This window comes from Tachypleus tridentatus, unplaced genomic scaffold (assembly GCF_004210375.1).
Source record: "Tachypleus tridentatus isolate NWPU-2018 unplaced genomic scaffold, ASM421037v1 Hic_cluster_2, whole genome shotgun sequence".
NCBI lineage: Eukaryota > Metazoa > Arthropoda > Merostomata > Xiphosura > Limulidae > Tachypleus > Tachypleus tridentatus.
The window spans coordinates 21,139,631-21,154,400 of NW_027467782.1; the positions used below are offsets into that span (position 1 = coordinate 21,139,631).

General features: G+C 34.5%; 2 protein-coding genes across 4 annotated transcripts in view; both read left to right on the forward strand.

Moving 5' to 3' along the window:
* Nucleotides 1-14,770, forward strand: part of LOC143242409 (uncharacterized) — a 343,467-nt gene that overhangs the window by 87,046 nt on the left and 241,651 nt on the right.
* The window catches only part of LOC143242783 (motile sperm domain-containing protein 2-like), a 61,408-nt gene continuing 54,020 nt past the window's right edge, over nt 7,383-14,770 (forward strand). For all 4 annotated transcript variants that reach the window (XM_076486271.1, XM_076486270.1, XM_076486273.1 and 1 more), the window contains exons 1-3: nt 7,383-7,522; nt 11,273-11,430; nt 14,502-14,648. In XM_076486271.1, the coding sequence (XP_076342386.1) occupies nt 11,304-11,430; nt 14,502-14,648 (274 nt within the window). In that variant the 5' untranslated portion in view covers nt 7,383-7,522; nt 11,273-11,303. The remainder of the gene's footprint in view (nt 7,523-11,272; nt 11,431-14,501; nt 14,649-14,770) is intronic.

Genomic DNA, 14,770 nt, shown 5'->3' on the forward strand with positions numbered 1-14,770 from the left:
GTGTGAAAGGGGTTTAGTTTGTGCAATATAAATTACGAATTGATGCACAAATATGAAAGTTATTTTGCTGTAGATGCCACTTAGTGAAAGAGTTTAAAAAAGTACTTCACGAAGAAATGTTTGGAGCAATAATTTTTTAGTTTGAGTTGGAAGGGCACTAAACCACGGTTTGTTTTGTAAGACTTATACTTTTTGCTTTATTGTTCTCCGCTAGGGATTGTTCCAAGAGCACGTTTGTGTTTTAAATGCTACTGTTGTGGTAACGTGTTTTTGCAGATATATAAAAATTTATAAATTGTATGGCTTTTTTTTTAGTGTAACAGGTATCACGTAGGCTTAGATTTTTTAAAGAAAATTTGAAATTTTATTCCTGTTTAAATTTTATTATTGAATTTATGAGACTGTAATTAATAACATATGTTTTGAGATTTCGTAAAAGAGTGTGTGTTTTCTTATAGCAAAGCCACATCGGGCTATCTGCTGAGCCCACCGAGTGGAATCGAATCCCTGATTATAGCGTTGTAAATTTGTAGACTTATCGCCATACTCGTGGGGGGCTGAGATCTAGTAGTATATTTGATGATTAACCAACTTTGGACAATGGACTTATTTTTGGGCCCGACATGGCCAAGCGTGTTAAGGCGTGCGACTCGTAATCTGAGGGTCGCGGGTTCGCATCCCCGTTGCGCCAAACATGCTCGCCCTTTCAGCCATGGGGGCAGTATAATGTGACGGTCAATCCCACTATTCGTTGGTAAAAGGGTAGCCCAAGAGTTGGCGGTGGGTGGTGATGACTAGTTGCCTTCCCTCTAGTCTCACACTGCTAAATTAGGGACGGCTAGCACAGATAGCCCTCGAATAGCTTTGTGCGAATTTCAAAAACAAACAAACAAGACTTATTTTTGTCGTTTTCTTTCATCGACCTTTGGTAGGAAAACGTGTAAATATGCCAGCTCGTGTACGTACACTGGCGGTGATGACATTGAAAAGTAAAGATTAAAAGTTCTATCTTATAATTTTCAGTAAGATACGAGGCACGTAGTGTGATTTTGTAGTAGTTTTAAGTTAAATTGTTTGTGCAATTTACCTATTGTGTATATATATACTTTTTATAAATGTCTACGATTTCTAAATTGACAAGTGTTTAAGAAACTTACATAATAATCAGTCACTGAATGAATGATTTATTGAATGTGTATAACACTAATTTAGTAATTATCAGTAACAGTATATTCCTTTAATTTTTATAAATAAAATATGTTATTATTCAACTTTTCAACGTATACTATAGTACTGAGAAATGACAATTATGAGCTGAAAAGTTATTTTATTTTGAATGGCAGAGACAAAAAGACCGTAAGTTATATAACACTGACAATTTATACCCCAAGCCATTCCTTCAGCTTAGAGAACACACTAACTATTCTGACTAAACCCTTACTGTTGGAAGAGGATAGGGCATATCTCTAGCCTATCCTGCAATCCTAGTCAACACAAAGTAAGTTGATAGGCATGAACAGATAGGTTGTTTCCCCCTTAGTGACAATTATTACTACTAATATTTCTTCTTATTATTATTTATGACTCAAGACAATTTAGTTTGTGTAGTATAATTTCCAGAAACTTTATTCACATGAAAATATAAGTTAGTATATATCGAGAAAATAAGTTTTAAACAATTTAAAATCTGGTTAATATATAAATATTGGACTTATTTAGATAATTTTGCTTTATTGTTTTTGTCGTTGTTGTTTTTTTTTTTAATTAAGGACAAAGCTATACAATGAACTATCTATGCTCTGCCCACCAAGGGTATCGAAACTCGGTTTTTAGCGTTGTAAGTCTGCAGGCATACCGCTAAGTCACTAGGGGTTGGGCGTTGTTTTGTCACTCTGAACAATAATGGTATAATTTTTAGGAGCACTAGTATTCAGTGAAAGCAGTATAATTCACTTAAACAAACATGCTGAAGTTTTGAGATCTGAGAATTTTATAGAAGGTAGCAGAATCTAAAAATTTTCATCCTGTTGAAGTGAATCTTTTGACCCAAAATGTAAATTTTCACCTTTAAGTAATTCAGAAATTTTTAACAGTACCAACTATTTCATTATTTTACAAGTGTACAACACCAATGAAAAAATAATTCTGTTGAAAAAATCATGACGTGCACTTAGAACAATTAAACATTGCCTCTAATATGAAAAAAAGTTCATATCCAACATATTACTTTTCACCATTCAGCCAACCACCCAGTGCAAGAATGCCTAAATCATTACAATTCTAAAAAAGTATAACAAATCACGAGTTATACGTAGCACAAATATTGAGCATAAATCTAAAAAATCTTTATTTTTTTAGATTAAGAAGGCTTGCTTAACCGTTTACAACATATTGCTGTAGCTATGAGATCAAACTGTTTATAATATGTTGCTATAGCAGTGAGACCAAATTGAACACAGTACTTTAAATTCGGTCTCACATCTCTGATAAATAAAACACATAATTTATATATTCTTACCACAGCATGTGAAATTCCACCTAAACCTTGTATTCTTTTTCCACATAAGACCACTGTCCCAATTTTTTCCGAATTTTTACACCTGAGAATATAATCTTGTACTTTAAACAATAAAACTCTTATTCCATTATATATGTCATTACGGATTAATATAACCCATACCAGTCGTTTTTACACATATATTTTTCTCTACAAGTGGGTTTTCTCGGAATCACAGATTCTTATTCCATTAGTAACAAGTTATCAAACTGTGTTAAGATAACACTTGTGATACCAGCAAATTTGAAAACATTTCTATTTTAGTTTGAAAAACAAACACCCTAGGCCACTGATAAATTACCATAATGTTTAGGGACAACAAGGGATCTATTGGTTCATCTCAGCTGTTCTGTTTTCTAAACAAAACTAAAACTATTAATATATAAATAATAAAAAACAACAACCTTAAAACCAGCTTTTCTCATTCATGTACTTATCAAGCGTATTTTCAAACTTACTTAAATTTATTGCCTCCATCACAACCAAAGGTCAATTACCCTGTTTGAAAAATAAAACTTGGTTGAAAATTACTCTTACTTTGCTAAAATTTATATCGCTGTCCTCTAGTCATACCATTCTCACTTTCAAGTATGAAAAAAGATGATGAATCGATACTCATTTAACTCGACAATCTGTAACATCTCAACCTGATCCCAGATCTATTTTCTGGTATGATACTTCCCTCCACTCACGGGATTATCTATTTTCATTCGTTGCTGTCCTCTATGTGCAAATTTTATTTTTACACATGATGCATGTCACTCTATCTGTGAATCTTTACTGAACTATCACTTCTTGTTTGGAAACGTTAGAGTTTGGACTTTCTCCTTCGTTTGTTTATTGCATGTTTGCTTTCTTCACGAAGTAGTTATTTTTCACCATCATTTGATTTTTTTCAACCAAATTCTTTTATTTGTATTTATCATTTAATTCAAGTCACTTTTTCTGCTTTCGAGTTTGGTGAAACCTTTCTATGCAATGAATTCTGAATTTATTCTTTCCACTTTGGGGGATAAACTAGAGACTAGAGTTCTCCCAGGCCTCAGATGTTGATGACTTGATGATGGATCTGATTTATATGTTGAGAGATTGGCTGTTACTGTGTCCATCCTTTATCTCTGGAATTTGCAAAGGTTTCTGCTGAAACTGCTGAGTCTTTCATGGCCAACTAAGACTTTGATCATTTTTTCTACCTCCTGAGTTTGCTGAAGTTCCAAGCCTAGGGAGTCTCCTAGGCTTCATTTGGTCTTAATGAATTTTATAGCTCATGTTACTAGTATTATATTCTTATCACATAAATAAGCTTCTCAACCTTTGCTTTTTTTTTCTCTTCCATGATATTTGGGTTTTTGCTGATCCATTGACCTCAAGGGATTTAGCATGTCATGCCTCCTCAGGACTTCTGATTATTTTGCCTTTTCCTGAAATTCTACTGTCTATTTGATTTCAGTTCAACAGTTGTAAGATTAATCTGTGATGACGAGAAAACCCACTTGCAGAGAAAAATGTATGTGCAAAAACGACTGGTCTAGGTAAAGAAAACTCTATGTAGAGAAGCGATGTTTCTGTGGGCAACATAGTTACGTAACCCTACCTAAAATTTACCTATTATCTCCTACTTTTTACACGTTATCTTCCCACATATGTTTGCTCTAAACACAATAAAGGCTTGGGTGATGAAGATAGCTCTTTGTCACCCAGATCCCTGTGCTAGGGGAACTATTACATATTATTTTATGTACTACATTTGCCAGTGACATATATTTTTTTAACTTTACGTGTTGACTTTGCCGTTGGAGTTTGGTTGTAGTCTACATTCGATTTCTGTTCGGAATTTAAACTCTTACCTATATTGAACGACTTCGGATCGTTACTCCGGGTCATCACGTTTGTGTGGTCGCTGTACTCCAAGACAGAACTAGACCGTATAGGTCTTTCTTTTCTCAAAGAGTCGGCTTCCATTACTGACATGAGTATTCCGGGTTCACCTTCTTGTACCCAACACTCACAAGTATGACGAACTATCCACTCGACAGCTAACCACACAGGGTTCCTGCGTCGTATGCCGCCAAAGACTGCCCCAGGATCCGGTCTGTACCCTTGGGGTAGGCTTCCTAACTCTATTTCTTGTATCCTGCCTCCACTCCTTCAGCTTAGAGAACACACTAACTATTCTGACTAAACCCTTACTGTTGGAAGAGGATAGGGCGTATCTCTAGCCTACCCTGCAACCCTAGTCAACACAAAGTAAGTTCTAGATATTACTTACCTTACCTACCTTAATTTCCTCTTTCCCTGTTTCTGTACCATTCCTTTGTCGTAGTTGCCTCTAGATTTCCTGTCGTGTGTTGATATCTTGTTGAACGCATTTGGGGTAGACAATACACAACTTCACATGTGCAGTCAAAGTCACTATTTTACGGTTCATGAGCCATTTGTCGAAGCACCTACACATGTGAAGTACACAAACACACTTACTAACCAGGTTTGCACCTCCAGCGTTGGCTGGTCCGCCGTGGTTTCCTCCTTCGTCGTCCATTTAAAGTCAGCGTGTGATGTGACAGAGTGAATTTTAAAATTTCAGGTCTATGAATCCGCCTTTCATTTTCATTATTTTCGACTCTTCCGGGGCCCATCTCATATTAAAATGAGCGTTAATCAATGCTTGTCGATTTTTAACCTAATTCTTGTATTTGCTCTAATTCTTCTCATTTTCACTGGAACGCTTTCCTGTACGTTTTCATAAACGGCTTTCCATCTTGCGGACAATATCTAGTATTTAACTTCACTCATGAAAAAGAAGAAGGAGAATTTCTTTGTATTCTTTACATGTTGTGGAGTGTTAAAGAGGACTGTTGCGTAATATATCAAGCCCGTGTGAAAATTGTCGGATATCTTCCGTTAATTTCCATTTACGTGTGCGTAGTGATAGAAAGCTTGTTTTTTTGAATTTCGCACAAAGCTACTCGAGGGCTCTCTGTGCTAGCCGTCCCTAATTTAGCAGTGTAAGACTAGAGGGAAGGCAGCTAGTCATCACCACCCACCGCCAACTCTTGGGCTACTCTTTTACCAACGAATAGTGGGATTGATCGTCACATTATACGCCCTCACGGCTGGGAGGGCGAGCATGTTTAGCGCGACGCGGGCGCGAATCCACGACCCTCGGATTACGAGTCGCACGCCTTACGTGCTTGGCCATGCCAGGCCCTCATAGAAAGCATGTTTTGTTGTTTCTATGCGCTGGCAGCACGGACATTTTTTTGATTTCATAACTTTCTGTTTGTTTTATCTTTCTTTTGTGCTCACTATATCGTGCTATTTTATAATTTAGGTCTCTTCTTTTGTTTTCTATTTTCCTGTTGCTTGTTGTAGTCCATGCTGTCTTCCAGTTTATATGTTGGGTATTTGTTTACAATTTTGGCTTGGATTTTATCTGTTAGATTTTCATATATCTTTTCTGTTGACATATTGTATAGTTGAACTGCTGGGTTTTTGTTTGTCACCTTTTTTGTTTCTGCTATCATATTTTATAGATAGGCTGATGGAGTTTCTGCTCGTAGTTCTTGAGGTTTGGTCTAATTTACGTAAAATGTGACGTCGAAACCAACTATGTGGAGAAGCGAACAACTTTTCCACTTTCTTTGGTCATCGTCAGGTTCACAAAGAAAGAAAGAGGTAGCCGACCGATAGTTGACCACATGTTTGAAGGCGGTTGTGTAATTGAATGTAGAGGGCATGCTTAGATGTTGGATTATATTTATCAAAGACTCTTTTAATTTCAAATCTAATTTTAATAAACTTGATCATAAAGTCTTAATGGCCAGTTTCGTTGTCATATTCCTCTTTACAGAAGTCCCAACCGCTGAAGCCTGCAAGATAGCCTTAGAACTCTATATTCAAGAGCCTAACCCATCAATAGACATTCCCGCAACCAATTAGCAACCCTTATAGAATTCACCACGATGAAGACAAACTTCATGTCCAACAACCACAACTATATACAAACAAATCATTTCTTAACCTCAAACTTACAAGATTCGATACACTATTTAAAACAGAAATCCACCGAAAAATCATCAATACTAGACTGAATATTCCTTGGGACTCAGCACATGAAACAAATTAAAAACTCAACGTACTAAGAAACCAAATAAACACAGCCATAAAACTATGTTCACCAGATAAAATTAACGACGAATTAGACAAAATAAAATAATACTTCATTAACATCAATAAGTTTCCTCCACTAAGTGTAGAAAACATGATTCGCACACACTTAGACAAAAAGCAAAATCAACTAACAAAAGTAAATATACTCCACGATTTAAAAAATCGTGAAACCATATACTGCTGCATACCATATATTCCCGACATGAGGAGAAAAATAACCAACCTTTGGCAAAAATTAGTAACAAAATATGACATTTCAGTCAATACAAAATTTATTCAAAAACGAGGCACAAAACTACAATGACAAACACAACACCAACATTATTTATAAAATGCAATGTGATAACTGCCACGAATTCTATGTTGGAGAAACAAGTAGAAAAATGGAAACCAGATTCAAAGAATACAAAAAAGTCACCTTCACACGTTTCCGAACACTGCAAATCAAATAAACACAACATAACTATAGAAAACACCCAAATACTAAATAAAGAAACAAGCATAAACAAACGCAAAATTAAAGAAGCCTTACTTATTCAACAATTCAAGCCCAAAATTAACCAATACAAAGGAACATCTTTGTACCGACATTTATAAATATAATCAAACATCTAAGCACGCCCTCTACTTTCCTACACTCAGTTACACAACCCCATTCAAGCATGTGGTCAGCTATCTGTCATTACTTCTTTCTTTCTTTGTGAGCCTGACGATGACCGAAGAAGGTCGAAACATTGGTCGCTCCTCTGCAAAGAGCTTCTTCTATCCATACCAGCCGTTTTTACATATATAGTTGTGAGATTACTTTTACCTGTTTAGGGGGTGGTTGAGATGATTCCTAAATTATATGTCTCTCGTTCACATGCCTTATATTGTTGTTTTCTTCCTACCCTTATCACCTTCTTATGATTTTCTTTTTACTTGCATCTTCCTCTGAGACTCTTCACAAATTCTGTGGGGTTTCTGGAGATAACCTTGTTCTTCTCCCCTCCACCTCAACCCACATTTTATTTTCAGCTCTGGCAGGTAGTATGTGGTTTCTTGTTTCTGGGACATTTTAGTTTATCAAACCATATTGACTCAGGCCAGTTTACCATCAACTTCTCTTGGATATTTATGTATGGCCTCATTATATGTATTGATTCTGTCCTGGATGTTATTGAGACTTAGTTGACATCTGTCCACCAATATTCTTGATCTGCTGGCAATCCTCCTCCCATCATGATCTTTTACATCCTACTCTTCTAAATAGAGTTGCACCTTGTGGTTTTTTTGGCCTACTCCTTCCAACCTTATATCTTGTACCCTTGGTTACATTTGTTTATCTGTCATATCTTGTATCTTAATCTTTTCTTTGTTTCTTATCCTCATTGTCCAATAGAAGAAATTCTGCAGTCTAGCATGTTGTCCCGTCTTAGTACATTCATCTCCTACTATCTCTGTAATGCTGTGATTTCCTGTCTGTTAGATATTTGTCTACCACCTTTGGCCATGTTTCAAAATATGGTACAACTCTAACTGGTAAGTTGTATTCATACTTTCGTTTTTCAGGGGCTTTTAATTACTTTTTATCACATAGATCACATTCTGGTGAGTGGTGCCTGACCTGGTAATGTTTAACTCCAAATTACACTGTATAACCAGTGTTTACTCACACTTTATGTTCCATGTCCTTGGATTGCTCATTGTTGAGATAGAATGTTTCACAAGATCTCTTGCAGGTGAATAGTTGTTGGGTATTTTGCTTCATAAATATGGTCATTGTGGACTGAACCATCTATGAGCATCATGAGTAAAACAGAAGGGGATTGAATAAATTGGTATGGTCTATTTTTCCAAAATAGAATTTTGTGAACACTCATTGCACTGTCTCTAGTGATGACATTACTCTGGTCTCTCCAGTGCATTTTCACTCCCCCCATTTTTTTCTAATAAAGTGTGAGAGCCCTTACCAGTTCCAAGCTGCTGGGGTGGTCACCCTTGGAGGCATCCTTCTGAATAGGTTCCACAGAAAGATGGCTATAACCATTCAGTTGAGAGTCGAGCAATAGTGTTTTGCTGATGTACATGAGATGTGGTATCCAGAGGAGTTGAGATGTCACCTTTCTGGATGATGTGACCTCCTGATACCATTTACTCAGCCACTGGAGTTGAGCCATCTGGAATGCACTTCGAACCTTCAATTGTGAACTTTCATCTTACAGTTATGTGGATATCCATACCCTGTGGCCTGGTGTGGATTCAGAGCAAACCAGTCAACATCAGACTTCATACAAGTTTTAGGTTGTCTTCCTTTCTCTCTCAATTTTCTTTGTCTCTGTTGTAGCAGTAGAACATGGAATTGTTGTGGTTCTGTTCTTGGCTACTCTTTTTTTTCTCTTTTTACAAGATTTTATTGCCATTTTAATGGTTTCAGCTTGTTTTATGTGAGTAGAGTATATTCCATGCAGTAGACATCCTGTTGACATCATAGGTCAATTTTCTGAATTGGTAGGTCAAAGCTAGTCCTTGTATCGTATCTGGGAATTGGAATGCTTCTCAGTTCGTGGGTTGTGGGGTTCGAGGTGAAGATGGTATAATTCTCATTCCACACTCATATGGATGTTGGTGTCCCATGAAGAGGTTTTGATACATCCTTTTGATACCCACTTTTTCACTGTGGGATTGAGTTACAGTATCTTTCTATGGTTCCCCTTCACCTTCGTACCACATTCTCTCCCACTCAAATGTACTCTTTTCTTTTTTCTACTCTGATTTGCTCAACTTACTAAATGATCAAAATTCTTTGTAAAGCAGCAACATTCTTCTCACAGCTGGCAACTCCAGAGATCTGAATATCATCAGCAAATACAAGTAATTTATGGACCATTCCTTATCCTGTGTCATTGATGCAGATCAAAGAGAGAGCAATAGTCCTAAGACTGAGCCTTAAGGTGGCATCTTATCAAATGCTTTTTGAAAATCCAGATACACCAAATCTACATCATTATCTTGATTTACATAAGCAGAAACATTTTCAAAGAATGTCAAAAGATTTTCCTTTACTGAAACAATGCTGACTGCCAATAAATTTCTGAAATTTTTTAAATGACGTTGCAAAGTATTTTGTATCAGACTTTCCAAATCTTTTCCACAACTAATGCAAAACCCCATACCCCACCCTTTCATTGTGCTTATATCCAAAAATACCACAGCCTTCACTGCAGCATTGTTTGTTGTTATAATTATTAGGGCACTTCATCACCTTTCTTGAAAAAGGAGTGACATTAGCTAACTTCCAATCCTCTGGTATGTGCCCAACATTTCCATATATTACCTATTAAAGATGAAGAATATTACTTAAATTTCATCAGCAAAACTGAAGAAAAAGACTGTTATTAACCAGCCATCTCATAATCATCAAGTACAAACCTTCCTTTATCATTCCTCCATTCTAACATTTTGGTTACCCTTAATTTATTTAAAGGAACTCTCCCTGTTAATTTTTACAATTTCAGCCAATGTTTGTTTATACATCTTTCTTGATATCAAAACTTCCTGTTTAACAAACTTTTAATCATTATTATTTTTGAAATCCCCCACCATATCAAGCAATTTAAATTTCTTAAATTTGTTATGCTTTTCTCAAATTTTATCTATTATGCTTTCTATAAGTCAATGTGGGTTTAACCTGCAGTCTCCTTTTTCCCCTTTTCTTTCTGAGAGAAGTATAATTATCTTGAATATTAACAAATTTCATCAGTGTTTAGTCAAATATGCACATAGCTAATTGGAGGATGAAAACCCCATACTTCACCCTTTCGTTGTGCTTATATCCAAAAATACCACAGAGTTCACTGCAGAATTGTTTGTTGCTTATTGAACTAAAACAGCATGTAGTAGTATTTCTGTGTTGTTTTTTTTGCAAATTTCATAAGTCACTATAACTTTTGTTGTTCCTTACAAAAGGTACTTTGGAAGTCAAAATACATTTAGATATAATCATATGTGCTCTCCTCATTGCCCCATCCATCACCTACAATGAAAAGAAAGTTGTTTTAAAAGAATTCTAACAAGTTTATGAGAGTTATCAAAGTATTGGCAACTTTAAGATACTTTTTCTAATCTGTAAATGGGGGCTAATCTTCCTATAACAGCAGTATTTTATAAGGAAAGTTTTGAAAACAAAATTTTAAACGTATTTTAGGGAGAAACTTATATGCAGCTTAAGATGAAATTTGGTGAATTTTTTAAAATATTTTCACAGAAAGTAGCGAAACATAATATTTACGTGTAAGTAAAAAGTTGCTAAATTTCTTAAAGTACTTTAATGCATTTTATTTTACAGGTTTTGTCTTCAGAAAACCATTGTTATAAACCAAAAATTTAAATGGAGAGAATTTTTTGCACAATATTGTTTTGGTGGTAATGAAAAACTTGTATTTTGAAGTATCCGAACTTCAATAGACCAAATCAGACAGTACCAGGATTCAATTTCATTTGTATAGTTTATAGTTGTTGTTGTTGTTTCTTTAATATTTACATATTTTTTACATTAATTTTCAGTTGTTAACGTTGAAATAAATAAATTAAAGGAATGAGTCCTCTACGTAAGACCTTTACTTCTCTATGTAAGACCTCCACTTCATCTGACACCTCTGTCAATTTGCAATTAGTAACAGAAGTGAGGAGAAGAATATTTGAAGAACAGAAAGGTTGGAAAGGTATGAGGCTAGTAAATGTTGACTTGCATAATCACTAATCAATGATTTTCAAGTGTGTGAATGAACTTAAATAATAAAAGTAATCTCTCATTATTCCAAACAAAAGTATGGTTCTAGTTTCCTGGTCATCCTGATTTTTTACAACTGACCTGAAAATATTTTAAGTATTTTTCTTCCCTTTAAGACAAAAAAAAACATTTTACACTTTAGCTTATTAGTATCTGACATAAAAAATAATCCCTACCTATCTACCTATTTTTTATTTGGATTGGAAACCAGAGACACACACTCACACACATACATTGATTTAAGGCTAGGGAAAATGATATTTCTTTTCTTTTTTGGATTGAAGATTACACAGAAGTTTAGAATTTTGTATAATAATACACCAAGGAGGCTGTACATTATGTCAATTTAGTTTAAACATATTATTATGGATGATTAAAATATTAAAAAATTGAAGTTAATATCATATTTACCAACATCCCATTAATGCATTTTTTATTGTGTTGTTACCATGTTGAGCTGTTCAAATGCTGAAAACTGTCTTTGCAGTTGCAGTGACTACTAGGTAATGGACACTGTTAACTTGCTAGTTAGCTAAGAAATGTGTAGGCTTAAAGAAGCAGTGTTTTACACTTAAATAAATTTCTAAAACTATGAATTTGATTTACAATATCCATTTCCAGAATTGTATGAAATATATCTTCTTCAACCCTTGTAAAGTTTTACCTATCACAAAATACACTAAAATAAAATTACGAACATCATCATCTCTGTTAACTCAAACGAAAACATTCTAAATTGTAAATACTGCAGTAATATGAGTTATTTTAATAATTGCAGCTGATCAGATTTGTTCTGTTCTAAAACTTATGAATAATTATCCAGTAAACAAGAGTTCATATTTATGCAAACATGCACATATATACTTGTGGTGTCTTTCATTTGTATACTTTTTAAGGATTAATCAAGGTAAACTAGTTTTCACAGCTTAATCTTGTGTATATACTGATCTGGTTTCTTTTATGTACTGTACTATTTAAGAGTTAACCATATACTTATAGGCATTCTTAATTTAAATGACCTTGTAATGCACATTACAACATTTTTACAGTTACATTCCAAACTTAATAAAACAACTTTATTATCAGTGGATGTTGATACATTTTACATCAAAGTTTAGTTTATAATTTGAAATTTAACATACAAGTTTTACTTTATTAATTTTAAATAGAAATATTTTAGAAAATTTTCACTCTTTGTCATGTCTGCTATCTGAACTCATCCATTTAAATATAGATATTGTAACTTCAACAGTAAAGCTTATTTAGTGCCAAGCCAAGTAAAAACAAAACCATTAACAAGGAAGAATATAATATGTGAACCTCCAATCTTCTAGATTTACTGAGATAAGAGAAAATTTGTCAAATTTACCAGGGAATCACCTCTCCTCTTTTCATGCATTTCAAACCAGTTATTTACTCATACCAATTTATCTTCTGGATATATTTATGAGCAATAGAAAGATCTTACTGCAATATACAGGAATTTTAAGTTTTTTATTTAGTTAATGTAGAAAGGGATGATAGTTTGCGAAGAAAGTTTATTAAGTTGAGAAAAATTATTGCTCTCAGCAATAATAGAAATTTTTAATCTAGTTATAACTTAGTTAGAAAGTGAGAAAACTTAAAGTAGTTTTGGAATGTTTTATTTTAGTGATCTGTACATTTATTGTGTTCTAAAATTCATATATTTGAATGTGCATTAATTATTTTTGTGGAAAATCAGTGTAAAGAGTAACTGAAGCATGTTTCTCAAGTAAAAATCCCTCATGCCTAAAATATATCAAAATGAAATGCAACTTACCTTTCTGTGCCACTGAGAGCTACCACCTCTTGCACAACTGCTGGGAAATTTTTACCCAGTGTTTCCTGTGTTGATATATGTTTTCTTATACTTTTGAGATACTAATCGCCTTTATTGACTTATTTTTTTTTTAGTGCTATATTGCTTTTGCAATTTTATTCCAACTACCTGATTTCCAGTTAATTTTCTCTAGCCACCACATTTCTGCTTTAGACTACTCTTAGCAACATATGCACAGTAAAATGTGTATAGATATTAAAAAAACACCCTTGAGATCCATACGCTTTTCTTTTTTTCTTAGAGAATTTTCTCCACCTTACTCAGTGGTGAGAGGAGGTAAATATCTGTTTGTGGACCTGATATAAAAATGACCCTTTAGCTCCCTTTGTAGAATGTGTGGTTGAAGGTTCATGACTGAGATATATTCTATGATGAGGTACATTCAGTATCATAGATTACCTAACTCCGACATCCTCATTAAGCTGTGATTAACCATGGTGTAACAACAAGTTAATTGATATTCTCTCTTTCAATTCATGCATTTAGTGGTTGTTTTGTGCATCTACTTCTTTACACCCCTCTGTTGTTATGGCTCACTCAAATCAACATAACTTGGGGTATACCACTCAACCTTTTGGCCTTAGTTGCACCTTTACATCAGTGCCTTTCTTTTTGGTTTGGGAGTGATGGTTCTCAATACCACAACTCTCTCTGAAATCTGATTAGGCATTTTTGTTTATCAGCATCATAGAGATAACTGTAGCTTATTGGGCTTACCCTCTTTTTCTGACACAGTTGTCCTGTCATCGTCTGCCAGTTGACATAGACAACTCTATGGTTATTACTTTATTCAACTGTCAGGGAGGTTCCCATTTTGGGACTTGTGCTTTCTCACACTGGACTTTCTTTTTTGGGCCTATGGTAATCATGTGCTTTTTACAGTGGTTGTGTCTCTGTGGTTTGTTACTTTTACCACTGTGGGATTCATGCTTTGGTTTTTCATTACATTTGTTTCCATTTCAAAACTACTTCAATTGATGTTGTTGCAAATCCCACTTTGGATATCTTTTGTCAGTTGTCAGTTTTCACAATGGGATATCATTTATTCATCTTCACACGTGGGACTTGTATGGGATTTACATTTACAAAATGACCTTGAATGATATCAATTGAAAATATGGTTTTTCTGTTCTTTATTTCAGATAATTACGATCAACGAGATGTTGATAGGCTGAAACAAGACAATTGGTATTGTGCCAGGTTTATCAAACATCAAAAAGAAGACATTGAAGATAGCCTAAACATGATAAGAGATACATTGAAATGGAGGAAGGAGATGGGGATAAATGGTAAAGCTGGAAATATATTGTTTTGTAACTGAACTTTTATTTGTGTGTCAGAGAGATGTGAAAACACATTTTGTACATTGAACTTCACACTACTAATAATTATATTCGTCTAATAAGAAGAT